The sequence below is a fragment of the Aotus nancymaae genome, unplaced genomic scaffold, assembly GCF_030222135.1.
Source record: "Aotus nancymaae isolate 86718 unplaced genomic scaffold, 86718_ANA_hifiasm-v0.15.2.pri h1tg000053l, whole genome shotgun sequence".
NCBI classification, from domain to species: Eukaryota; Metazoa; Chordata; class Mammalia; order Primates; family Aotidae; genus Aotus; species Aotus nancymaae.
Genome location: NW_026988467.1, coordinates 18,646,025 through 18,672,733, shown reverse-complemented (window position 1 = coordinate 18,672,733; position 26,709 = coordinate 18,646,025). Strand labels below are relative to the sequence as shown.

At 53.4% G+C, this 26,709-nt stretch overlaps 1 protein-coding gene across 1 annotated transcript in view; it reads left to right on the top strand.

Annotated features, from left to right (window-relative positions):
* Positions 1-11,168: 11,168 nt before the first annotated feature.
* Positions 11,169-26,709, top strand: part of HSPG2 (heparan sulfate proteoglycan 2) — a 113,150-nt gene continuing 97,609 nt past the window's right edge. Inside the window, exon 1 of the mRNA XM_012440030.3 lies at positions 11,169-11,240. Within this exon, the coding sequence (XP_012295453.2) occupies positions 11,184-11,240 (57 nt within the window). The 5' untranslated portion in view covers positions 11,169-11,183. The remainder of the gene's footprint in view (positions 11,241-26,709) is intronic.

Here is a 26,709-nt window from a genome sequence, read left to right as displayed (position 1 = left end):
ACCATATCAGCTAATTTTTATATTTTTAGTAGAGACGGGGTTTCACCATGTTGGCCAGGCTGGTCTCAAATTCCTGGTCTCAAGCCATCCACCCGCCTTGGCCTCCCAAAGTGCTAGGGTTACAGGCCTGAGCCACCACACCTGGCCTGTTTCTTTTTTTTTTTTTTTTTGAGATGATGTCTCACTCTGTCACCCAGGCTGGAGTGCACTGGTGCAATCTTGGCTCACTGCAAAGTCTGCTTCCCGAGTTCAAGTGATTCTCCTGCCTCAGCCTCCTGAGTAGCTGGGATTACAGGTGCCCACCACTACATCTAGCTAATTTTTGTATTTTTAGTAGAGATGGTGTTTCACCATATTGGTCGGGCTGGACTTAAACTCTTGACCTCAAGTGATCCGGCTGCCTCGGCTTCCCGACGTGCTGGGATTACAGGGTGTGAGTCACTGTCCACAGTCTTTAAGGATCAACTCTTTAAGGATGGTACCATTATCCTTATTTTACAAATGAGCAAACTGAGGCACAGAGTGATCAGGCATAAATGATCATGATAAAGATGATTAAAGCGCACAGAACAGAGTGGCTTTTCAGAAAGTGGTTGGTATTAACGTTACCGAGTACTATATGCAGAATAGGTGCACAATAATTATCTTCACAGGGACAACATCTTGCAAGCAGGTGTTCTGTAAATGTACACAGTGGGTGCTCAGTGAATGGTAGATGTCATTATAGAGCCCTGTACCTAGTAGGTGCTCAAATGAGGTTTTCCCATTGGTTGGGGATTGGATTGTATCCCAGAGACACAGGATCTCTGCCCTTGGACCAAATGCTTCTCGGGATAGATACTCACTATTCACAAATCCCTTCTGCAAGTTATTCAGCCGGAGTCCAGGGAAAATAAGCCTGTTGGGGAAGGTCCTCTGCTCCATATGGTCATGCAGAGGCCACAGGAAGTCTCCCGGGTCTACAGTTCAAGCCACGCATCTGCAGGGTCCATGTAAACAGGAAGTAGCATGCTGACTGCAGACAATGCCACAGCCTGCTGTGCTGTGTCCCCTGTGTTCAGGAGTAGCCTTGGTGTCCCCGTGGCTGGGAGTGGCCGAGGAAAGTCTTTCACACCTGCTGAAGTATGTCGCCATTGAGCACTCACACTGTGTGCCAGGCATGCTGCCGAGGCCTGAAACATAGGTGCTCAACCCTCCCCAGCCTGTCAGCTAGGTTTTAGTGGCCCATTTTGCAGAGGGGAAAACTGAGGCTTAGTGAGGGGAAGTGACTTGCCCAAGCGTCTGCAGCTGGTAGCAGAGTTAGAATTTCAACCCAGGGTTCTAACCCTCAACCAATGTCCTTTTCATCCCAAATGCAGTTTCTTTTTGTTTATTTATTTTTATTTCAATAGTTTTGGGGAAGAGGTGGTGTTTGCTTAGCTGGGTAAGTTCTTTAGTGGCGATTTCTGAGATTTTGGTGCACTCATCACCTGAGCAGTGTACACTGTACCCAGTGTGTGGTCTTTTATCCCTTACCCGCCTCCTATCCTTCCCCCCACCTAGTCCCCAAAGTCCATTATAAAATTCTGATGCCTCTGCCTCCTCACAGCTTAATTTCCACTTATAAGTGAAAATATATGATGCTTGATTGTTTCATTCCTGAGTTACTTCACTTAGCATAATGGTCTCCAACGCCATCCAAGTTGCTGCGAATGCCATTATTTCATCCCTTTTCATGGCTGAGTAATATTTCATGGTCAAAGTGCAGTTTCTTTTCTTTTCTTTTTTTAAATTTTTTTTTTTTTTTTTGAGATGGAGTCTTGCTCTATTGTCCAGGCTGGAGGGCAGTGGCAAAATAGCTCACCACAACCTCTGCCTCCTGGATTCAAGCGATTCTCCTGCCTCAGCCTCCCGAGTAGCTGGGATTACAGGTGCCTGCCACCACGCCTGGCTAATTTTTGTATTTTTTAGTAGAGATGGGGTTTCGCCATGTTGACCAGGCTGGTCTTGAACTCTTGACCTCAGGTGATCCACCTGCCTTGGCCTCCCGGAGTGCTGGCATTACAGGTGTGAGCCTCTGCGCCTGGCCCAGTTTCTTTCTTAGTATTTATTAAACAAATTCCAAGAGAAAGAGGAATAAATCTTGGCCTCCAGAATACATAGTAAATTAGACAAAGCAAGGATGGTATTTAACATGGGTTTGTGTTGCGTCACAATACCAGTGTTCTAAGCAGGGCAGGGTAAACCCGGAACATGCTCTTTCCAGTAAAGAGTAAACAAAGGAAGAAATTTCCTCAAAGGTCCCCTATGGCATCAACTGCCCGATCCAATGGTCTCTGCATCATTTAGCATAATTGGGTACAGGTTAGTGACATTAAATTTTTTTGTCTATTAAAAAAAATCTGATGTGGTCCTTTTCAGACAATTTGATGTCACTTCAGTGATTCTAGAAAATAAATGCAGCTTTTTGGCTGGGTACAGTGGCTCATGCCTGCAATCCCAGGGCTTTCGGAGGCCGAGGCAGGAGGATCGCTTGAGCTCTGGAGTTCAGAACCAGTCTGGGAAACATGCTGAAATCCCTTCTCTACTGAAAATACAAAAATTAGCCGGGCATGGTGGTGAATGCCTATCGTCCCCGCTACTTGGAAGACTTGAGGTGGGAGGATTGCTTGAGCCTGGGAGGTCGAGGCTGCAGTGAGCTGAGATTATGCCACCACACAACAGCCCGGGAGACAGAGTGAGACCCTGTCTCAAAAAAAAAAAAAAAAGAACAGAGACCGGGCGCGGTGGCTCACGCCTATAATCCCAGCACTTTGGGAGGCCGAGGCGGGTGGATCACGAGGTCAAGAGATTGAGACCATCCTGGTCAACATGGTGAAACCCTATCTCTACTAAAAATACAAAAAGTTAGCTGGGCATGATGGCGCATGCCTGTAATCCCAGCTACTCAGGAGGCTGAGGCAGGAGAATTGCCTGAACCCAGGAGGCGGAGGTTGCAGTGAGCCGAGATCGCGCCATTGCACTCCAGCCTGGGTAACAAGAGCGAAACTCCGTCTCAAAAAAAAAAAAAAACAAAGAAAAAAAAGAAATGCACCAAGGTGTGTGTGCCAGAGAGCCTCTCATGCTCTTCCTCATTCTCACTCCACTTCAAACCTTTCCTCATGGGCCTGACTCTCCTAAGCCTCAGCCCTCCCCATCCTCACCCCATTCCTGGGCCCTCTTTTATCCCTTCCTGCCTCTTCTGTCTACACAGGACTGATCCTGCTTGCTCTACCTAAGAAACATAAAAAGGAGGCCCAAGTGGCCACCTACCCCCACCTCAAAATGCATCCACACCACTCTCTTCTCAGCTGAAATCTGCAGGAGCAGCCCAGAGGCTTGGCCATGTGCTGTGCCTGAGCGGGTACCACCATTTTTGGCAAACTCTTTTACAGCCTCCCAGGCCCCTCCCAACAGGGCAGGAATTTCTGGTGAACAATTGAACAAAGCCGGGAACTCGAGAGAGAAGGCACAGGACATTCCAAAAGGATTTCTCTCAAGCTCCAAAAGACAACACACAGGAACACTACAGAAAGCTCACAGCCGAGCAATGACCATCATGAAAGGGACGGAAAATCCGTCTGGGAGGAAGGGCAGTGCAGGCTGTAGGAAGGATCAAGGGGCTGGGGGTGGTCAGGAGGCCTGGGTGGGAGGCCTCTCTCTGCCACTTGTATCCCTGCGGAGGCCATTCCACCTCCCTAGCCTTGGATTTGTGGTCCTTAAAAACTCAGGGAGCTGCAAAGTGAACACACCGCCCTACACACAGCCATTCATTGCAATGCTGTGTGAATAACAAACACCTGGAAACAGCCCGAACATCCAACATTTCCATCATTCACGTAAATGAACAGTGGTGTGTTGATAAGACACGATACCAAATGATTATCAGAAATATTATGTGCAATGGCAACGTCAATTCTATTCAAAGTAGCCAGCCCAGGAATCCTTCATGGGCACCACCTGTCACGAAGAGCTTGCACCAGAATATAAATCTATGCGCTTCTTCCAATATGGGACAAGAATGGATAGGAAACGCCAGGCGAGGTGACTCACGCCTGTAATCCCAGCACTTTGGGAAGCCAAGGTGGGTGGATCACCCGAAGTCAGGAGTTCAAGACCAGCCTGACCAACATGGAGAAACCCTGTCTCTACTAAAAATACAAAATTAGTTGGGCGTGGTGGTGTATGCCTGTAATCCCAGCTACTCAGGAGGCTGAGGCAGGAGAATCGCTTGAACCCGGGAGGCAGAGGTTGCAGTGAGCTGAGATCACACCATTGCACTCCAGCCTGGGCAACAAGAGTGAAACCCCTTTGAAAAAAAAAAAAAAGAATGGCCAGGAAAAAAAAATGTCAACTGAGCTAAACTGTCACTAGCTGTGCTTATTGAAACAGTTGATTTACACTCTGGAGCAAGCTCCACATCTTGTCTCAGACTGGTAACAAACAGTTTGGGGACTGGCACCACAGACTCATTTTTAAGTAGCTCTGATCCTTCCTGACACATAGAACATGTTTATCTAAAAAATTTTCAGTGAGAAAAGCAAGACATGAAATTGTACATATGCATCGAAATGTATACAGTGAGACAATAGATCGAAGGCATAATGTCTACATTGATGAGGGAAGAGAAAGGAGCGTTTACGAAGCTCTAACCATGAACCCTGCACAGAAGTCTTCTATAGCTGAAGTAGGGGCTCCTAGGCAGGAATGTGAGGGCATGTACGGAGTCATAAGAATTCCACCCTGGCTGGAGGGGAGTCGTGGGAGTGGAGAGCCAGGAGTGCAAATTCAAATTACAAAGACCATCTATGGTGAGCTCAGGAGCCAGGCTGCGGGGCAGCATTCGCAAAGTGTTATGAGAAACCCCAGTCCTTTAAGATTTTAAAAGGTTTTTCCATAAAAACCAGCGGGTTCCATTCTCAAAGAGGTTGTGGAAGGCCGGATTAAACACAGTTGCACAGGTGACTTCACGGGAGGCCTGTTCAGAAATCTTCCTGCTGTGGTGTCTCTTGAGATGGTCGATGTGGGAAAGAGTGCAGAGTCCTCGCTTTCACCAAAGAACCTCTTTTTCAAGGAGTATCTCAGATGGCAGGTGACTCATGCATGAGACACAGTGTGGGAACCCTGCCTTGGGCCTGGGACCCCAGTCCAAGAAAGTGATTGATAATGATGAAGGGTAGTGGGGAAACAGCAAGTGGGGGCAGGAGGGTCAAGTCCAAGGGCACGTTCAGGAGACTCACACTTCTGCCTGAGCTGGGAAGAGTGCACTCCTGCCTGGCCAGAGTGGAGAACAGCCCGCGGGGAGGCAGAATGGGTGTGGTTGAGAACACGAGTTCTAGAATCAGACAGACATGGACATGAATCCCGGTTCTACCTCTTACTGAGTGCATGACCTGGGCAAGCCACTTTGACCCCTGGGCATCGGTTTTCTCAGCTGGAAAATGGGGTAATAAAGTAGCCTCCCTTGCCTACTCCCCAGAGTGTGTCTTTGTTCCAAGTACAAACCAGAACAGGGACATTTACACTGTGTGCCACATTTGAACCCACTTATTTCCTTCATTTAAGCAACAATTATCCAAATGCCAACTCTGTGCCACACACTGTGCCCTTTACAGGGGGTATAATTGGGACCAAGACAGAAACAAGACCTTCATGCCCTCTGCCTTCATTATGCCTCATAATATTAAATGATCTTCCAAATAATAACAATGGTCAAAGATGCCATAAGAGACGCATGACGGGGTGCTGTGGGAAAGTGTGGTGGGGAACATGACCTAGCTGGGGAGGTCAGAGAAGGCTTCGATGGTAACGTGATGTTTGGATCGAATCTTTTTTTGTTTTTCTTTTTGAGATGGAGTCTCACTCTGTCACCAGGCTCAAGTGCAGTGGTACGATCTCGGCTCTCTGCAGCCTCCACCTCCCAGGCTCAAGTGATTCTCCTGCCTCAGCCTCCCAGGTAGCTGGGACTACAGGCGTGCGCCACCACACCTGACTAACTTTTGTATTTTTAGTAGAGACGGGGTTTCACTATGTTGGCCAGGATGGTCTTGATCTCTTAACCTTGTGATCCACCCACCTTGGCCTCCCAAAGTGCTGCAATTACAGGCATGAGCCACTGCGTCCAGTCTGGACTGAATCTTTTTTTTTTTTTTTTTTTTTTGAGACAGAGTTTTGCTCTTTTACCCAGGCTGGAATGCAATGGTGCAATCTTGGCTCACCGCAACCTCCGCCTCCTGGGTTCAGGCAATTCTCCTGCCTCAACCTCCTAAGTAGCTGGGATTACAGGCATGTGCCACTATGCCCAGCTAATTTTTTGTATTTTTAGTAGAGACGGGGTTTCACCATGTTGACCAGGATGGTCTCGATCTCTTGACCTTGTGATCCACCCGCCTCGGCCTCCCAAAGTGCTGGGATTACAGGCGTGAGCCACCGCGCCCAGCCCCAGCCTGGGCTGAATCTTAAGGGAGAGTAGAGTAAAGTGGGATGGGCGTTAAGTGGGAAAAGCACTTGAGAAGGAACAGCATCTGCAAAGACTATGGTGGGGAAGGGATGTGGCTGGATTGATGGGCAGGACTAGATCGTGCCAGGCCCTGTGGGGTCCCCGCCCTCTCCATGGGAACTTTTGCTGCCTGCTTAGACCCACATCCTGCCTCTTCTTCCTCCTCTTCTCCAGCACTATCTTCTTGTTTCCTCCCCTCCATCTCAACTCTCTTTCACACCAATTTCTGACTCCCCATTTTCACCCAAGGACACATCGTTACTCCGTTAGCATTTATTTCTCCACACAGGCACGGAAACTCTTGTGGGCAGTGTTTAGTGTCATTATTGAATGAATGTAGGCCGCAGCTAGCCTTATAGCACCTTCACTCATATCAGCAAAAAGTATGTGTTCTGGGCCAGGCGCTGTGGCTTATGCCTGTAATCCCAGCACTTTGGGAGGCCGAGGCGGGTGGATCACTTGAGGTCAGGAGTTCGAGTCCAACTTGGCCAATGTGGTGAAACCCCATCTCTACCAAAAATACAAAAATTAGCCCGGCATGGTGGTGCATGCCTGTAATCCCAGCTACTGGTAGGCTGAGGTAGGAGAATTGCTTGAACCCGGGAGGCAGATGTTGCAGTGAGCTGAGATCCTGCCACTGCACTCCAGTCTGGGTGACAGAGTGAGACTCTGTCTCAAAAAAAAAAAAAAAAGTATCCATTCTGGGCAGATATAGCCCCACAACAGGACCCATTACAGTTCCTATTTGCCCACTTGGCTGCACACCCTTGTTCAGTGAACAACTTGCCCAACTGTACACTGCAGCCCTGAATGAATGAATAAATGAATGAACAAAGGAATGTGATTAAGATGAGTGATAAGCTCCCAGGCAGAGAAAAGATTTGGAGTGGGAGTGGAAGCCAGGAAAAGATGAGTCCTCTTGAATTTGGAGGAGTGGACAGATAAGCCACAAACTCCAGCTGTTGGTTCCAGAACCCCCAACACCTATTCTCAGAAGCCAGGCTGTTTGGCTATTCCCGCCTATCCAAGCTCTTGTAGTCTCTCTGTGCCCAAGGAACCTTGTGTAAGACTTGAGTTGTTTCTCTCCTCGAGTGTGACCAGCACCCTGAACTCTGTGTACGTACAGTGAAATTATGGGTGCCTTCAAGGTTTTACCAAGTCCAGAAGGCCTTGCGCCTGCTCCTCTTCTTAGCCATATGAGGAGATAGCCAGACTCTAGACAAAGCAACTTGAGAGCATTTGCTAAAGATATCGAAGACTGCAAACTAAAACAGACCCAGCCAAATCCCTCAGTGGGAAGGAGAGGACGCAGAATAAATAGGTGGATGAGCAGTCCTCCGCTGCTGGAGCCGCCCTGGAAGACTTTCTCGACAGGCCGTATTTTTCTGCTTTCTGTGTGTCGGCTCTGCCCCTTCCAGTCCCTAATCGGCCTTACCATCTCTTTCCTCAACCCCTTTGAGGAAGCAAGACTTATAGCTCCGGGTTAGTCTTGACCAAACATCTACAAAGACTTGCTTGTTTCCCTTTTTTTTCCCTTTGCTCATGAGCAAATCATCCAAGAAGCTAAAGCTCTGGGACTTAAAGGGCCCGAGGTAGGGAACAGACACTGAGGGAGCTCATGAAATGCGATTTGTCACGGATGCTGACAAATCCATGGACAGGCAAGGCCTTGGAAAAATCCTGCCGCTAGGGCTGGCCACCTGCCAGCTCTGAAGTCAGTGAAGTTTTGAAGCCTTTCTCAGCAGACAGGGAGTTTCCAAGTGCAAACCTGTACTCTCCCATCAGACTGGAGGTCCCCGGGGTGGGTGTGGAGGCTGCTCCTCTATCAGCCCCAAGCTCCCCAAGGGCAGAGTCATGTCTCTCTCTTTAGATTGGGAGCACACCAGAAATAGTAATAAGAGAAATGGCGCTGGGCACATTGGCTCACACCTGTAATCCCAGCACTTTGGGAGGCTGAGGCAGGCAGATCATGAGGTCATGAATTCAAGACCAGCCTGGCCAACATATCAATACCCCATCTCTACTAAAAATACAAAAATTAGCCGGGCGTGGTGGTGGGTGCCTGTGGTCTCAGGTACTTGGGAGGGTGAAGCAGGAGAATCGCTTGAAACTGGGAGGAGGAGGCTGCAGTGAGCTGAGATTGTGCCACTGTACTCCAGTCGGGGCAACAGAGCAAGACTGGGTCTCAAAAAAAAAAAAAAAAAAAGGAGAAATGGATACCATTTATTTTGCAGTTACCATATATCTGAAATGGCTGTTTTTTAAAAAGAGAAATATATTAATTCATCTCAATTCTCATAACAGCACTGAGAGAAGTCTTAACGTTATTCTGATTTTCTGCATGCAGAGACTGAGACATGGAATTTGAGTAACGTGCTCAACACTGCACAGTGAGTTGGCGGAGGCAGGATTCTCCATCAGACTGAGAACAATACAGGGACAGGAATGCTCTTCCCCACACCTCTATCAGATTAGGAGTTCACTGAGGGCCAAGACTGGGCGTTACTCCTCTGTCCACCCCTATCTCCCTGTGTGGAGCAGAGATAGACCTCATCCAGTGCTGTGCCGGGAGCCTGGGTTGGGCCAGAGAGTGGGCCTGACTACTGTGGATGCAGTTGCTGCTCTTTACGACTCTGAACTGGTCCCCCAGGGCAGAGAAACACCCAGTCTTTTGGAGATAGAGCATCTATCTGGGATGGGGGTCAGGATGCCAGGGTTTTCTCAATCCCCCAGGTGCCTGGATGGGAGGCCTCAATGTGTCTGGGAGCCTGCGGGCCCCTATCACAGGGAACACAGCTTCCGGAGACAGGCCTGGTGCCGCCCGGTGAGCTGGCCATTTCCTTCTGTCCACAGCTCACTCCTGGCTGCAAACCCAGCCCCGAGTCTCTGGAACCTAGCAACGCTCGCAGGAAACAATGGAAACTAGTTTTATTCTCCTCTTCTATCATCACTCAAAAGGTTTTCCTGAAAGCTACACACACAGTTTTCCTCTCCACCCCAGCCAGGGGCTGCCCTGGAAATTTCAGGGAGAGGAGGGGAGCTGAGAGTAGGCAGTGGAGAGGCCCCGGGCTTGATGGTGGTTGCTGCCTGTGGCTGGGTCAGCTGGGTCTGAGACAGATCAAGGGGCTGTGATGTTACCACCCACCCGAGCATCTGTGATGCGTCTGTCTGTGTCTGGGCCTGGGTGTGTGAGTTGTTGTGATTCTGGCTCTGGGGCTGTGATTTATGTGACTCAAAATTGGTGTGTGAGTGATTTACATTTAAAACGGCGCAGGTGGGGTGGGCAGCTCAGTAGTACCCAGTGCCCACTGTGAGGCACTGGGATTAGTGCATTGAGAACAGGCTGGTAAGCGTGCAAGCGTGGGCCTGGGTGTGAAACGTGCGTGCCTGCGAGGAATCTGTGTGAAAAGGCGTCCTCCTGCTCCGTGACTTGTTGGGATGAATGTGTGAGTCGGTGTGACATGGGAACAAGCCTGTGAGCGGCTGAGTGTGCTGTGAGGGCTGTCCCCTGCGTCCCTGGTGGAGGTGAGAGTTTGGAAGCGAGTCAGGTGCGTGTGAGCCGGTGAGGATTGTTCGTACCAGCGAGTTGGGTGCAAGAGTGTGAATGTGTGCCCGGAGGGTAGTGCACGAGTGCGTTCGCGCAGGAAAGTTATGATGTGAAGGCGCTCTTGGGAGTGGAAGTTGGCGTGCGCGTGTGGCGAGGAGTGGCAGCTGCGTGCTGCGAGTGTGGGAGGGAGATCCCGGGGTCCGAAAAAGCTGCACAGCGGAGGTGGCCGTGCGGGGCGTGCGGGGGAGCGCAGAGACGAGGGCGCCTGGCCCGCAGGCCCCATCCCGCGCCCGCGCCCCTGGCCCCCAGCTCCCCGCCCCCTGCCCCGTCCAATCCCACACTCCAGGCCGGGTTTGGCGGGGAGCCGGGTCGGGCCGCGGCCCGTGCGGAGGGGGCTGGGGACCCAGACAAAGGCCCAGTGGGCTGCGCGGCTGGCTGGGGCGAGCGGAGCCCGGGGCCCGGGGGCGGTCTGGGGGCGGGGCCTGGAGCTCCGGGGCGGGGCGGTCCGGGGGCGGGGCGGGGCGGGAGGGGAGGAGACGAAGCGGCGGGGAGCGGGGCGCGCTGTCCCGAAGACTTTGCTGGCCGGCGAGCGGGCGGCTGCGGGCGGCACGGAGTGAGCGAGCCAGGGAGCTGCGCGGGCCGGGCCATGGGGCGGCGGGCGGCAAGCGCGCTGCTGCTGGCGCTGCTGCTGCTGCAGGGGCGGCTGCTTGCGGTGAGTGTGCGGGGCAGAGGCTCTGGGGGCGGCGGGGCTGGGGGCCCCCGGGTCCCACTGGGGGCGCCCGGGTCCCACTCGCAGCGCCCGCCAACTTGGCTGGGGCACCCAAGGCTGCGCGGCTGGGACTCTGGCCCGGTCCGGCGCCACCCTGCCGCATGGGGTTAATCCGGGGGGGGTGCACCCGTCGGGATCCTGCGTGGGGCCGGGGGCGGGGCTGGCCCGCGTGGGAGCCTGTGGGTCCCTCGGCCACGTTGCCGAGTGCTGGAGTCGCGCTGGGCATGACCTGGCCTACCATTCCTGGGGACCAGGAGGGGAAACTTTGAGCAGGGTGGGAACTTGGCAGGACAAGGCTAACCTTCTGCGCCAACTGGGCAGAAGGGCCACTTAGTGGTGATGGGGACCCTATGAGTCTCGCTGAAACTTTACCACGCCGTCTATCACCTTGGGGAGCTTGGACCCAGGTAAGCAGAAGCAAAACTTTTGGGACAGAATTGAAGCTTGTGGGGAACACCCACGGGCCTTGGAATCATACAGCCCAGGAGTTGAATCAGTCCCTGGCCTTCACTGAGTAACTGTGTGACCTCGGGCAAGCTAGTTAACCTCTCTGAGGCCAGCCCCACGTGGGTCAAGGGAACTCCAAATGCACGACCTCAGAATGCATAGCTGCAGGGCGTTGCTGGACTGGGTGGAATGAGCTGCAGAGTGCGTGGTGCAGGGATACGGTAGACACGGGGGACCCAAGTTCGGTAGACACGGAGGACCCGAGTTCGGTAGACACGGGGGACCCGAGTTCCCCAGCTTTCCTCTTCGCAGGGCTCCAAGGGACAGGGAGAGGCCTTCCCTTGCAGTCTAGTCCCCTACACTGAGCTTAGGTGGGCCCATTTCGAGGAAAAGAGAATTCTAGGGTCAGGAATCCCGAGGCTTAGAAGGCACTTGGCCAGCAGAGGCCCTGAGGACCTGAGTGAACTTGAGGAGGACTGGGCGGGGTCAGTGGGCAGGGAGCTAGTGGCAGATGTGGGTGGGGGCACATCTGGGGAGCCTACCTTGGTGAGCCACAGAGCCACCCCCACCCTCTCGGAGGTGCTCCTAGGCAGTCCCCATGCCTACCCCCTGTTCTCTGAGCCAAGAGAGGGACTTTATTAACCAGGCTGGTGTTTACCCAGGGACTGCCTGCCTGGCCTCACCTTGCTGGCTTCGTCTCACCTCTCCCCTCCTGAGTCACTCGTCAAACCCCCACCCAGACCTGGCTCCTCACCACTCTTGCCCCACCCCCCCAGCACCTCTCCTCCCCCACTCTGGGCAGCCTCCTCTGTCATCCTCCTGTTTCAGCCTCTCACCCCGAAACATTCAGCAGGGCCATCCAGTTGCTCCCTAGTCTTGACCTGAACTTGCACTCCCAGCACTGACTTCTACTTTTCCCAAGGCACCAATCTAGCACATAGGATGTCTTCTGAGGCCCAGCAGTCTTTCCTGACCTTCCCCCAACTCTGCCCTCTGATGAAGGGCTCCTCCATGTCCCCGAGGTAGGATGGCTGTGGGTGGAGTTGTTTGCTGTGTGCGTGAGGAATTTCCACAGAAATGCCCGGACCGAGGCAGATCATGGCATTCACTTGTTCATTCAACAGATATCCCTAAGCGACATTCTGTGGCAGTCACTGGGAATAGAGGAGTTCATTCTTTGGGCAGATATTTGTCATGCACCTACTGTGTGCCAGTGAACCTGGCTCAGTGCTAGGGGGTGGGGTGGTGTGACCAGCAAGGACAGGCACTGTCTGTGCTTTCCAGAATTCACAGGCTGGTGGGCTTCAATTTAGACAAACAGGCAGCTCCAATCCTGTGGGATTAGAAAGCCTTCTCAGCAACACCTGGAGGGTGGCTGTCACACCCCAGGCTGCTGGTGATGGGCTGGAAAGAGCTTGGCCCCTCTTTATAAAATTCTTTGTAAAAAGTTTTTCATTTTGTAAAGAGGGTGTCTCACTTTGTTGACCAGGCTGGTCTCAGACTCCTGGCTTCAAGTGATCCTCTCACCTGGGTCTCCCAAAGTGTTGGGATTACAGGGGTGAGCCACCATGCCTGGCCTGCCTGTGAAGTCTTACAGACCCAGGTTTGAGTCTCAGGGCTGCTGTTTCTGGCTGTGTGATCTCAGGCAAATTCCTCTCTCTGAGCCTTAGTTTTCACATCTGTAAAATGGGGTTGAGGGGTTTGTTGCAAGTCGAAAATGAGATCAATTCCTAGCCGAGGGTCCCAGCAAGCCTTGGGCCCTTCTTGCCTGCTGCCTTTTCTCTCCTCTGCCCTTCAGTTCAGTCTGGAGTCGTGGTGGGTGGGGAAGGGAGGGGCACAGGAGCAGGGTGAGGTGGGCCTTAGGGAGCTCAAGACCTCCCGGGGATGGGAGACAGGACTGCAGGAAGCTGGTCTGTGATTAAGTGTGGGTGTAATTTCAGCTGTCGGAGGTGGGAAGGCTTGCTGGAGGAGGGGGCTGGGCCTGGGTGACTTGGCTTGCCTTGGCCTGCTGACCCCTTTGCTTCCTACTGGGGCCTTGACCCGTTTTTGGGGGCAGCCCTGCAGGGGACAGGCGTCTGGAGGGAGCCCTGGTGGTGATTAAGGTGTTTTCCAGGGCCGAGGAGGGAAGTCGCTGAGATACCTGTTTCCTGCCTCAGCTGGATTTCCTTGCTGGGGAGGCTGCCAGCGGGAACTGGAGGAGCCTCCCCTTCCTGGCGGCCCCTCAGCCCTCCCCTCCACACAGACGGCTGCTCTGTCCCCCAACACTGGCCCACTCATTCCATACCTGCAGCCGGAACAGGATGGGGTTTTGAGTGTGCCCTGGACATTCCCAGAGGGAAGGAGGGTGGGCTGCAGGTCTGTCCACAAGGTGGAGGCTGGAAGGGGCAGAGATGGCCCACCCGCCATCTCTTAGGCCCAGTTCCCTGTGTCTGCGGAGTTGTGGCCCCTGCCTGGCTGAGCCCGGGCCTGTTCGCAGGCTGAGTGCAGACAAGTTAGGATCTGTGGGTTTGAGGCCCTGCCCGGGAGATGGTGGAGAGAAGGTGGCAGGGGGTGACTGGGTTCAAGGGCCTGGAAGATGTGTGAGCAAAGTGGAGAGGAAGGATCTCTTGGGGTGCCAGACTGGATGATGACAAAGTAATATGGGTACTTCACACTTACTGGGTACCCACTATCTGCCGGATGCTAAGTTTCTCGGCGAGTCCTCCCATTCACCTGTGTTTCCTGCTTACCGCCTCCCTGTGGTGCTCAGAACTAGATCCCAGCCTCTGACTTAATATAGTCTATGAGGCCCTTAATATAGTGTGAGACCTGGCCTCCTGCCACCTGCCCCGCTCGGACTCCTCCAGCTGCACCAGTCTTTGCTTCTTTTTTTTCTTTTTTTCTTTTTTTTTTTTTTTGAGATAGGGTCTCATGCTGTCACCCAGGCTGGAGTGCAGTGGCACAGTCACAGCTCACCACAACCTCCACCTCCCAAGCTCAGGTGATCCTCCCACCTCAGCCCCCTGATTAGCTGGGGCTACAGATGCCCTTCTATGCCTGTCTAATTTTTGTATTTTTTTTTTTTTTTTTTTGTAGAGACAGGGTTTTGGCATGTTCCTCAGGCTTGTCTCAAACTCCTGGGCTCAAGCGATCCACAACCCTTGGCCTCCCAAAGTGCTAGGACTATAGGCATGAGCCACTGCGCCCAGCCTTTTCTTTTCTAATGAATATAAAAATTTAAAAACAAATGGAGATGGGGTCTCATTATATTTCCCAGGCTGGTCCCGAACTCTTTGACTCAAGCTATCATCCCACCTTGGCCTTCTGAAGTGCTAGGATTACAGGCACGGGCCACCTCCCCTGGCCAGGTCTTTGCTTCTTGAGCACGTGAAACACATTCCCACCTTAGGTCTCTGCATCCGCTGTTCCTTCTGCCTGGAACACTTGTCCCTGTAATATCCATGTGACCCTCTCCCTCTCCTCCTTCAGGTCCTTACTACTCTGACTGTAACGGTTGTCTCCTTAAAGTGCCTTATTTTTGTTCTTGTCATCGTCTGACGTGTATTTGTTTGTATTTGTTTATGTGTTTATCTACCCCCTCCTGCCCCATTTAAGTTCCACAAGAGCGGGCCCTCATCTGCTTTTGTTCACTGCTGTATCTTCAGCACCTGATAGGTAGTAAGTGCTTAGTGAATATATTTGTTGAATGTTTTAAACTATAGCTACTAGCCTGATCCCCATTCTCTAAGCAGAGGACGTTGAGGCACTGAGAGGTTACGTAACTTGCCCAGTGACTTACATGTCCACACACTCAGAGATGCTAGGAGCCAGGGTTTGAATCTAGACAAAGCTCTCCTAATCACTCCACCTACTGTCCCATGCGCTTGTAGCGGGCAGTCAGTAGATACTGCTAAAACTTGCCACTGATGTTGCTTAAGAACTCTGCTCCCAAGGAGTACAGGGGCTCCCTCAGGCAAGGACTATCCGAGATTGGCTGCGGGGACAGAGGCTCTTAGGGTGGGTGTGTCTCAACGTCTGTGGGGTCTCCTGGGGACGCTGGTGCCTGGGAAAAGCCTAGGAACTAAACTCTAGGGTGGTCATTTTTAGGTTTGTTAAATCATTAACATCCTCATCAGGTATTCCCTGGGACTCTACAATTGACTTCATCCAGGGGCTTTAAGGCCCGAGTGGGCCTGGCTGGCCCCGCCCAGTGTGGGAGGTCAGGGCCCCGCCCCTGCCATGCTGCTGGTGGGGGAAGGGGAAGAACACCCTCTTAGTTGCCCTGCATGGAGCCTGCACTGGTTTTTCTGGCTGTCCCCTGGGGGCTTAGGTTTAGGGTGAGTCTGCAGAGCTTCAAGTGCTGCCTGGCCTTGGGGTGACAGTCTCAGGAGGGAGAGTGGGAGGGCCTGCCCAGGCTATGGAAAGATCTGGAGCAATGATTCAGAGGCTACTTGAAGGCCAGACTTGTGGGCTCTGCACCCTCAGACCACTTGGGGTATACGGGAAGGGTTCCCAGCCCTGGCCTGTTGCCCCCCACACCGCTCCTCCCAATCCAGTCCCAGCTGTGAGGGGTCAGGCTGGAGGAGGAGGTGAATATGACCCGGTTCCCCAGCAGCTTCCCAGGGATCTGCTGGGCCCACCTCTCCCTGTCCCAGCGCCTACCCTGGCCTTCCCCTCCTCTCACTTCTTCTCCTGCCAAGAAGAGGGAGGCTGTGCCGAGGGTCCCGGCTCTGCTGGAATGTTGCCTTGGCCTGGGCCTTGGCCTCTTTGGCCCTGCCACCCCCTCCTGCTCCCAGGGCCAGCTGCCCCAGCGCCCAGAGCTGGCTGACTGAAACCCAGAAGTATGTGTGGAACTCACTTCGCGGGGAGCCGCCGGCCTTACTGCCCAGCCTGGTGGCGTCAGGGCAGTGTCAATAGCAGCCTTGAGAGGGGAGTGGCTCGGGGCTGCTGGGGGTGGCTGGGGGTGGCTGGGGTGGGGGTGCCATCGTGAAAGCCCTGAGAACAAGGTGGCTCTTTGAGGCCTGGGAATGTGGGGCCTTTGAGTCTCAGCCGCCCCCAGAACCACCCTCCCTGCCCTTCTGTGATGCTCATCTGTGCCAGGCCTGCAGGGACCTCAGAGCATCCCGGGGGTATCTGTGGCATCCTGAGATAGCCTTACGACCAGCTCCTAGCTCCTGATCAAGGCCCATTCCCTGAGCCGTGGAGGAGGGTGTACTGTTGCTCTGGGTTTTAGGGGAGTATCTGGTGCGCAAAGCCTTGCAGAGTGTACTGAATGAATGAATGATGTATGTGATTAAGCATTTGTTAAAATTCATTTCACAATACCTGTGGAGCATCTTCTATGTATCTGACTCTGTTCTAGATTTTTTTTTTTTTTAATGAAGTCTCACTCGGTTGCCCAGGCTGGAGTGCAGTGGTATGATATTACCTCACTGCAACCTTCGCCTCCCGGGTTCAAGCAATTCTTCTGCCTCAGCCTCTCAAGTAGCTGGGATTACAAGCATGCACCCCCATATCTGGCTAATTTTTGTATTTTTATTAGAGTCAGGGTTTTACCATGTTGGCCAGGCTGGTCTTGAACTCCTCACCTCAAGCGATCCGCCCCCCTTGGCCTCCCAAAGCGCTGGGATTACAGACATAAGCCACCACACCCAGCCTGTTCTAGATCTTGAGGTTATCGCAGAGAACAAAAATGGCAGATTCCTTCCTCTCATGTCGCTTGCATTATAGCTAGTGAAGGAAGACAGACAACAAATAAAATACATCAGGTGGCGATAAGTGCTCAGAAGAAAAAATAAAGCAGGGAAGAGGCAGTGAGTGATGAAGCTGCATAGGGTGGGTGGTCAGGAAACGCCTCTGTTAAGATAAGTTTGAACTGAAGGAGACCTGAAGGAAGGGAGTGGGTGAGCCCCTCAGATATCAATGGAAAGGGTGTTCCAGGCAGAGGGCACAGTGTGTGCAGAGGCCCAGAGGTGGGAGTGTGAGCTTGGCCTGTCTGTGGAAAAGCAGGGAGGCCTGTGGGGCTGGGGCAGCATCAGTGAGCGGGGAGCGTGGCGGACGCAGCAGGCAGGGGGGTGGCAGAGGGTGACTGGCAGAGCCTTGGCTGTGGGAAGGACCTTGGATTTGCGTCTGAGTGAATTGAGAAGTCATTGAAGGGGCCTGGTGTTCCATAGGATTGCTCCGGCTGCTGTGTGGGGACGAGAACGGGGAGGGTCTGGGACAAAGGCAAGGAAGCCGTGACCCAGGACAGACAATGGGAGATCGAGCCAGGATGACGGAGGTGGGCGATGGTTGAATCCCCAGTAGATTTTGAAGATGGGCCTCCGGGATCTGCTGGTGGGTTGGATCTGGGTGGGGCAGAAAGAGAGGAGTCCGGGAGGCCTCCACAGTCTTTGGCTTCGGCATCCCAAAGGATGGAGCTGCCGCTACCTGAGATGGGAAACTCCAGGAGGAGCAGGCTTAGGAGGAAGATCAGCAGGAGGTGGAATCCAGAATTATAGAAACAGTTCATCTATTTGTGTCTTCTCTTATGATCTCTTGTTTGGACAATAAAAATCCTTAAAAAAAAAAAGCGGGGTGCGGGGGGCAGGTGGGTCAGGAGTGGTGGTTCACGCCTGTATCCCAACACTTTGGGAGACCAAGGTGGGAGGATCACTTGAGCCCAGGAGGCAGAGGCTGCAGTGAACCATGAACTTCAGCCTGGGTGACAGAGTGAGACCCTGTCTCTTAAAAAAAGAAAAGAAAAAAAGAATGGCAAGTGATGGAGGGGACAGCATGGGTGGGGGTTGGACTGGCTCACATGCCTGGCCATCATCCTCCTACCCATCTCCAGCCAGGAGGTCCCCTGTCGCCACCCAAGCTGGGGCCTCTTCATTAGCTTGTGGTGTAGGTGGAGGGGATCTTGCTGAGTGTTCATTTGTGGAGTTGCAGACTCTGCCTTAGAACCCCACAGCCGGAGCTCATGGCTTACAGATTTATTCTTAACCCCTCATCTAGAGTGTAAGCTCCTTGAGGGCAGGGACTTGGCTTTGTTCATTGCTGTTTGCCTGGTGCGAGGCCCATAGAAGGCGAACACATTAAAAATTCAAGCGAATAAAGGCCAGATGCGGTGGCTCACACCTGTAATCTCAGCACTTTGGGAGGCGGATCACTTGAGGTCAGGTGTTCGAGACCACCCTGGCCAATTTGCTGAAACCCCGTCTCTACTAAAAATAGAAAAAAGTTAGCCGTGCATGGTGGTACGTGCCTGTAGTCCCAGCTACTCGGGAGGCTGAGGCAGGAGAATCTCTTGAATCTGGGAAGAGGAGGTTGCAGTGAGCCAAGATGCGCAATTGCACTCCAGCCTGGGCGTCACAGTGAGACTCTGTCTCAAAACAAACAAAAAAAAACCCAACCAAACACACAAAAAAATCAAGTGAATAAATTAATGGCCTTGAGGAAGCCAGCAGGTCAAGAAAGCCCAGGCTCCTTGCTGAGATTGGAAAGGGGCGTGCTCTGGCCCCTGCACTTGGGAGCTGGCTGCCCAGCCATGCTCTCCGCAGGGGCCCAGAAGATGTGGACAAGCCAGGATGTCCACTCTGCCCTCTTTCACTTGTTTGTGTCCTCAGTGATCTCGAAGCCCCCTTTCCCTGGGCACTGTGGTCAAGGGAAAGATGTGGGCTTAAAAGGCCCTGCCTTAAAGTCTTGCTCTGCCCTGACTGGCTCAAGTTGCTTTACCTCTCTGAGTCTCAGTCTACTGTGAAATGGGGTGGTCTGCTTCCTGACCGTTATGAAGTGACCAGCTGGGTGCACCTTGCTCAGTGCCTGAAACGCGGCAGGTGTTTGACAACCCGTGATTGCGCTAAGTCTTGTTCCTGCTAAACACAAGGCCTGTGGAGTATCTGATGCAGGGTTCCCAGGGCCCAGCCGGGCACGTCTTCTCTATAACCCAGGCCCTGTCCTGGGCTTATTGAATGAATGGCTGTGTAAGGGGATTGTCTGTTCCCTCGGCCTCTTTTGCAGTCTCAGAGCTCGGGGTCTAACTGCCTCTGATCTGTCACGGCCCCTCCTTCCCCTGCCGAGGTCGCAGCTGTAGGACAGAGTCCACCCTTCCACCCTGATTGCTCCTTCCTGGACCAGGAGAAGGAGGGGGCACACCCCAGGGTGTGGCCTGGGAAAGGCTGGAGGCTGTGGACGCCTTGTCCCCTTCCCAGATGTGTGCAGTTGGTGGGCTCTGAGCAATAGGAGGTGTGGCCAAGTGGCTCCCATGGGCATAGAAAGGAAGTTCATACATCTTGAGGGTAGCAGTGGCAGGGAGGGGGCGTCCTGGGACCCCATCATAGCCCCATCCCCGCTCTGGCCTACCCTGGAGGAGGCAGGACCTTGTCCAGGGAGCTCTGGGCAAACCGTAGCTGGTCCTCACTTGGTGGGGTGTGGGGCTCACAGCTCTGAATCTGGCACCCGTGGGCTCAGAGAAACAGCAGGACTCAGGAGAGAGACACACGCCGGCCTGGCAGTCTCGCCCCACCCCACCCTATGCTGTGGGCTTGGGCTGTTGGGTAGAGATGTCCCCTCCCGACCAGACAGGTCACACGTTGGTGTTTTTTTCATATTTGGCCTCTTTCCCCATCTTTCTCCAATCCCAGTCGGTGGGGAAGGGGAGGCCTAGCCCGGGACTGAGCCTGGGGAGGACTTCAGAGGTGGCCTCGGGTGACCCCACAGATGCTTCTCCTTGGGTGGGGCTGGGATTCCCAGCTGCCTCTGGCCCCTTCCCAGCCCACCTCCAGGTCCCTGTCCCCACCTCCCCCTTCCCTGTGCCTGCGCCTGGCTCTCCCCCAGGAAGCCAGCTCCAGCCCCCACCTCCTGGTCCTGGCCTCCCCTCCTAACTAACCCCAGCTGACTCACCCTCTCCTTGTTTGGTGTTTCCAATTTTCAAATAGTTGGGAACTGGGATCATGCCTCATCTTGGATCCCTCACTGGGCTGGATGGATTGAAATTCTGGCCTCATCAGTCCCAGCCGCAGTGGCCTCTACTCTATCACTTCCCTTTTTTTTTGTGAGACCGAGTCTCACTCTGTTGCCCAGGCTGGAGTGCAGTGGCTCAATCTTGGCTCACTGCAACCTCTGCCTCCTGAATTCAAGTGATTCTCCTGCCTCAGCCTCCTGAGTAGCTGGGATTGTGCATTACGGGCATGCACTACCACACCCGGCTAATTTTTGTATTTTTAGTAGAGACGAGGTTTCAGCATGTTGGCCAGGCTGATGTCGAACTTCTGACCTCAGGTTATCCACCAGCCTCAGCCTCCCAAAGTGCTGGGATTACAGGCGTGAGCCACCCCGCCCGGCAGCCTCTGTCACTTTTACAGCTCTTCTCCCTCTCCTGCCTTTTGCCTTCCTATGACCCTCAGGCCAGAGGAACAGAAACCCAGGACTTTTCCTGGGGACAGACCAGTCTCTTCCCTGTCCTGGGAACTGCAGGTTCTCCTCCCCAGTGACCTCAGTCACATAGGTCACCAGCCAACATTCCCTGAGTGCTGATACCTTCTCATTAAAACCGCCACCCTCTTTAGAGCAAAGCCTCCCACTGGGCTCTTGCCAGGCATTATCTCATAGAATCCTCGCAGCAATCTTTTGAAGTTGTCATTATTATCTCCATTTTTTCTCCATTATTATCTCCTCAGAGCAGGAAACTGAGGCATCAAGACGGGGAGTGGGGGGGCCAGACTCACACTTGTAATCCCAGCACTTTGGGAGGCTGAGGCAGGCAGATCACCGGAGGTCAGGAGTTCGAGACCAGCCTGACCAACATGGAGAAACCCCATCTCTACTAAAAATACAAAATTGGCCGGGCATGGAGGCGCATATCTATAATCTCAGCTACTCAGGAGACTGAGACAGGAGAATTGCTTGAACCTGGGAGGTGGAGGTTGCTGTGAGCCCAGATCGTGCCACTGCACTCCAGCCTGGACAACAAGAGCAAAACTCTGTCTCAAAAAAATAAAAATACAAAAATTAGCCGGGCATGGTGGCTCATGCCAGTAGTCCCAGCTTCATGGAAGGCTGAGGCAGGAGAATTGTTTGAACTCGGGAGGCGGAGGTTGCCACGAGCTGAGATTGCACCACTGCATTCCAACCTGGGCAACAGAAAGAGACTATCCAAAAAAAAAAAAAAAAAAAAAAGGTGAGGGGGAATGGAAGAGACTCTGTCTCAAAAAAAAAAAAAAAAAAAATCAGGGGAATGGCTGGCCCACGATCCATCCAGTCCATGCCACACCTGGGGAATGGAGCCCAGGTTGTCAGACTCCCAAGTCTTCATTGTTTCTGCAGTGGGTCCAGCCTGTTGTGTCGAGAGAGGCAGTCTGGGAGGGCTGTGGAGAAGGTGGGTCCAGGCTGGCCTTGGCAAAGGGCTACAGGAGGCTGCATGTCTGCCACATGGACTTCGCCAGTTCCTGCTTCACAGACTTGGGTGCCTTTTGCCCTTTTGCTTCCATTTCAACCCAGTGATAATGTTCCCCAGAGAGATGGATCTGGCCTGCCCGTGACTGAGACCCCTGGGAACCCCGATTCTTCTCAGTCAGGTCCCAAGCTCCCTGTGGGGCCTGGAGGTTTTGCCCTGTTGGGAACTTAGTGAGTTTTGCTGAGCTGGGCCAGCTCTGAGCCAGCCCTGTGTCCCCCTCATACTGGGGGCTTGAGTGAAATATAAGGCAGAGAAGCACATGGCTCAGCTGCGAGGTAGAATCTACCCCCAGGTCCCGTGTAGTATCATTTCAATGGCCCTGTGCAGTGGAAGCTTCAAGAATCCTTCCCTCTGTCCTGATTTGTTCACATATTCGGCTAGCGCTGCCTGAGGACCTGCTGTGTGCCTGACATTGCACTGGCTGTTTTATCTGCAGTATCAATCCTCCTGTGCAATTAGGGTTATGCCTTTATTTCCCAGATGAGAAGTAGCTCAGAGAGCAGGGAATAGCCAGGTGCAGAGGAAGGCGGAAGCTGCCTTCAGCGTGACTAGACCTCCTGGAAGAAATGGGAAGCATGGTCCCTACTCTGCGGGTGCCTTGATCTTGTCGGAGAGGCAGGACTCATAAGCCATAAATGCCCAGCACAACTCAAAGTCCAGACAATAGCAGGGTGTCAGGGGAAGGAAAAGATTGATTGGGCATGAGTTGTCTGCAGAGACTTTCTGGAGGAAATGGGGCTTAAAGAGCAAGGGTGATTTGGCTGGTGGAGGAGGAAAGCATTGTGGCAAGGGTCCAGGAGTTGTCCCCATTGTCCCTGGACTTGCATTGTCCACATTGTTGTCGCATTTGGAAGAGGAGGAAGGCGCTGGGCCTGCTGCTAGAGTCGTTAATGTTAGGGAAGAATAAGAGGAAGTCCCCAAGATAGCTGAGGTGACATCCATTGCTGGTCAGACCAGGGAGGTGAGAGGTTAAGGCCTGGACCGCCACCTGGTCACCAGCCGACTATCCTCCCTCCCTGGCCTCAGTTTTCCTACTCACAAAATGGGCTCTTTTCTTGCTTGTTGGCCACCTTCCAAGTCAGAAGAAAGAGACCCTGAGTTTTTAGAGAAAACTGCTCACTACCCCCAAGAGTTGGTGGTGTTCCATTCTCTGGGGCCTGGAGTGCGAGGTGCCTTGAGGAGCCTACCACATTACCCATCCCATAGCTTCCTTCACGGACGCCACCAGCTCCCGAGTGCCAGGCTCTGAGCTGGGGAAACAGATGAAGGCGATCACCTGTGCCCGAGACCTTCAGGTCTGTCCTGTCGTCTCGTTTAGCCGCAGAATCACTCCTGCAGTGGTCTGTCCGTGTCGGTTCACCTCTGCACCTCTTGGGTACCTGCTGCTGAGCCAACGTCCAGGGGCGTTCATTGTAAATGTCTGCTTAGCAAGTGGGCACTAGACTGGGAGTTGCAAGATTCCTCAACTCTGGTGTGACCTCAAGACACTGAACTTCTCTGAGCTGAATTTTCCCCAGAAACGAAATGGGACCGTTCATTCATTCGGCAAACATTCACAGAGTGACAGCGGTATGCAAGGCCTTGTGTTGGATCCAGACACCAGCTTATGGCTTGTGGTCTGATAGGGGAGAGAGGCGGAGTGGTGGGTCAGCTGGCAAAGGAGTAGGGAGAGGAGGCTGCATTCAAGGAAGAGACTCGAGGGCTGTAGCGGGATTTCGGGGCCCACCAGACCTCTGGGAGATCTCTTGAGTCTTTGTGATTTGGTCTCAGCACCCATTTGTGAGTGTGTTTCCCTTGCAGTGAGCCTGTGGGAGGAGAAGACCTGGGAGCCAGCTCCCCTGGGCGAGGGCAGAGGGAGGGCCCACAGCAGCGGAGAGAAAAGATAAAATCTAAAATCCTGAGCCCCAGATGAGCTCATGGATGTGCAAAATAGTGAGGGCTATTTATGTTGAGTCTGCTTCTTTTTGTTTAGGAGAAATGGAAGCTGCCCACAGAACCCAGGTTTGGGGTTCCCTGGCATTGAGTGTGTTAAAAGAGTGCCGGGGTGCCTGCTTTTCACTTTCCTCCCTCTTTTTCCTCTCCCCACATCCTGGGGTGGAGGTGGGGGCATGATGGGGGAAACAGATCAGCTCTGGATTCGACTTGAGGAAATGGGAGGAAATGGTTAAGTCGGCCTGCCTTCCCACCTCCCTGGTAGGGGTCGAGGAGGGAGGACTGGGATGGCTGGGGCAGGAATGTGTGATAAGATCAAAGCTTTCAGCCGGCCTGGGCCCCACCTCTGGTTTCACCTGAGCAATTGAAGGGAATTCTCTAGCCGGAGGACTGTGGCCTCTAGGCAGGGCCACCTTCCTCCAGGGGCCCCACCTCACACTGGCTTCAGGTGCCTCCCCCTTCCCCCAACACCTTCGCCTCGTCTCCCAGTAGACCCACCTGTGCCCTGACAGGTACTAGAAGCCCCAGGGGCTACCTTTACTTGGTACTTCAAATTTGGGGGGGTGCACCCTCTCCAGCAACAGGCCTCTCTCCTGCCCCTCCACGGCCTTCTCATAGATGAGGTTTCTAAGCCCAAAACCCTCGGTTTTAGGAAGACCAGGAGGACCCCAGCTAAGGAATTGAAAGGCTTCAGACAGCCCAGAGAAGAGCCCAGCCTCCTTGCTGTGGCTGTTAGTTCCCGTCCATCAATTCTGCACCGTTTGATTCTGCAAGTTGTACTTTGGGACGGTAGCATGGTGGGGAGGCACAGCCCTGAGGACTGTCCTAGCTTCATCACTTATTGCTGTGTGACCCTGGGCTGGTGGGTTCACCTCTCTGAGCCTCCTCTGTCAGGTGGGAATGGCAAGTCCTACTTCGCAGGGTTTATGGTGAAGATTAGAGATCATATAACTAGCCTACAGCTGGAATAGGCAGTTGATAAGTAACAGGAACTATTATTTTGTGATTTTACTTTTCCCCCTTTGAGAGGGCCCCTGATACTTGGTCCTAGGTAAAAACCTCTGGGTCTCAGTTCTGGGTCCTAGGGAAACCTCTGGGTCTCAGTTCTGTTTTGTCGTAGCCCTGCAACCCCACCTGCCACCCTACCCCCGCTTTGGGAAGGCCCTGGGTCCCAGAGTCCATCCATCCTCTCCTCCAATACTCTTTTCTTAAGGGATCGTCATAATATTGGCAGGGGAGCAAGGTGGGAAGGGGTTTGAGTGAAGGGGCGAAAGGCTCTGTAGAGGCCCTCAGTGGCCTTCCCTAGGACTAGCAGGTTGAGTCTTCCTGGACAGCCGGTGGCCCAAGCTTCCCCTCTCCACTACCAGAGGCCTCACCAGCCCAGCTGGGCTGCAGAAGTGGCCCCGGGAGGTGCTCAGTGGGGAGGAGCGGACCCTGGGGGTGCCGCAGCCTGGCTCCTGCCTGCTCTCCAGTCTGGTTCTGCCCTGGTTAATGATTACTCTGGGTGAGCAGGAGAGCAGAGGAGGGGGCCGCCTCCTAGCCCCTTCACCACTGGTTGCACCTGAGGTATGTCAGCAGGCCGGTGTTCCCTGCTTTAATGTGACAGCCTGGTCTGGTACATGGGGCAGGGAAGCAGGGGCTTGCAGTCACATATTGACAGGCAGCTTGTGCACCTGGGGTCCTGGGGACAGTCTTAGGGCCCACAGGATCTAGGTGTCATGTGAACTCTGGTTTAATAACAGGCCTGGTTTGGTGGCAGCTGTATGGGCAGAACCCTGTAATAATACACAAAGCGAGCAAGCCCCCCCTAGCTCAGAAAACCCTGCGCTCCTCCTCTCCCAGGCTCAGACCCTGCAGAGGAGTCCTGGTGTGATGATGAGGGCTTTGGGGCAGCTGGGCTTGGCTTCCAACCCCCAAGTCTGCCAGCTCTGGGCTATATGACCTTGGGCAAGTCCCTTTACCTTTCTGAGTGGCTGCTTCCTTATCTGAATGAAGGGAATGCTAATCTCCACTTTGCAATGTCAGTGAGCCACTGGGAGGGAGGTATTTAGTTCACAATTAATACCTGGGGAATGGCAGCAATTGTTAAGTTACCGTTAGAGTTTTTGTAATTAGGAGAAAGGGGAGATGGAATCTTTGTCTTGGATAACCAGGGCGACAATGGCCGTTGGGGATGAGCTGGAAGATCCAGGAACATGATTGAAGAGGGCATTTGGGAAGGGACGGAAGGATGAAGAGAACAGGGGCTTAGCGGGGCTCTCGGGCACCCTAGGCCCACCTCAGATCTGTCAGCCTGGATTCCTCCCTGGGCTGGGTGCTGAGACTGGTGAAGGCCAAGAGTGGGGGAGGAGGGAGAAGAGTTTCATTTTGATAGCATTAGGGCATTTTCCCCTACTGGCAGCTGCTATTTTGAGAGCCCCGGAGAGCAGGGGCTATGGTTAAATTAGGTAATGTTGCTCCAGCAGGAATGTGTGAAGCAGTCGGGCTGAGGCTGCAGAGAGAGGGCAGTCAGTTCACTCCATATAAAATTAAACTACAGCTTAGAAAAGAGCAGCTTAGGCCACTTTATAAGGTGATGGGGGCAGTCACTGGAAGCTGCTGCTAGGGAAGTGAAAGTGATGGCCCAAGGCCTCTTTTTAGGGAGACTGGGCCTGTGCCCGGAGGCCTGGCTGACCCAGCAAGGAGCCGGTGGCTGGCCTGAGGGGCAAGGCTGCCGAGTCTTCAGCTCCATACCCCTGGCTGCTACTCAAGGCGGGTGGGGTTTAGAGTGGCGTGATGCATGGAAAGGATGGCTTGGCAGACTTAGCCTTGAATCCTACTGATGCCTCTTTCTAGCCTTCTGTGCTTGGGCAAACCCCTCAACCTCACTGGACCTCAGTAATATCAGCAGTGGAAAAACAGTTCCAGCCGGGTGCAGTGACTCACGCCTGTGATCCCAGCACTTTGGGAGGCCAAGGCAGGCGGATCACTTGAGACCAGGAGTTCGAGAGGCCAACACAGTGAAATCCCATCTCTACTAAAAATATGAAAATTAGCTGGGTGTGGTAGTGCACGCCTGTAATCTCAGCTACTTGGGAGGCTGA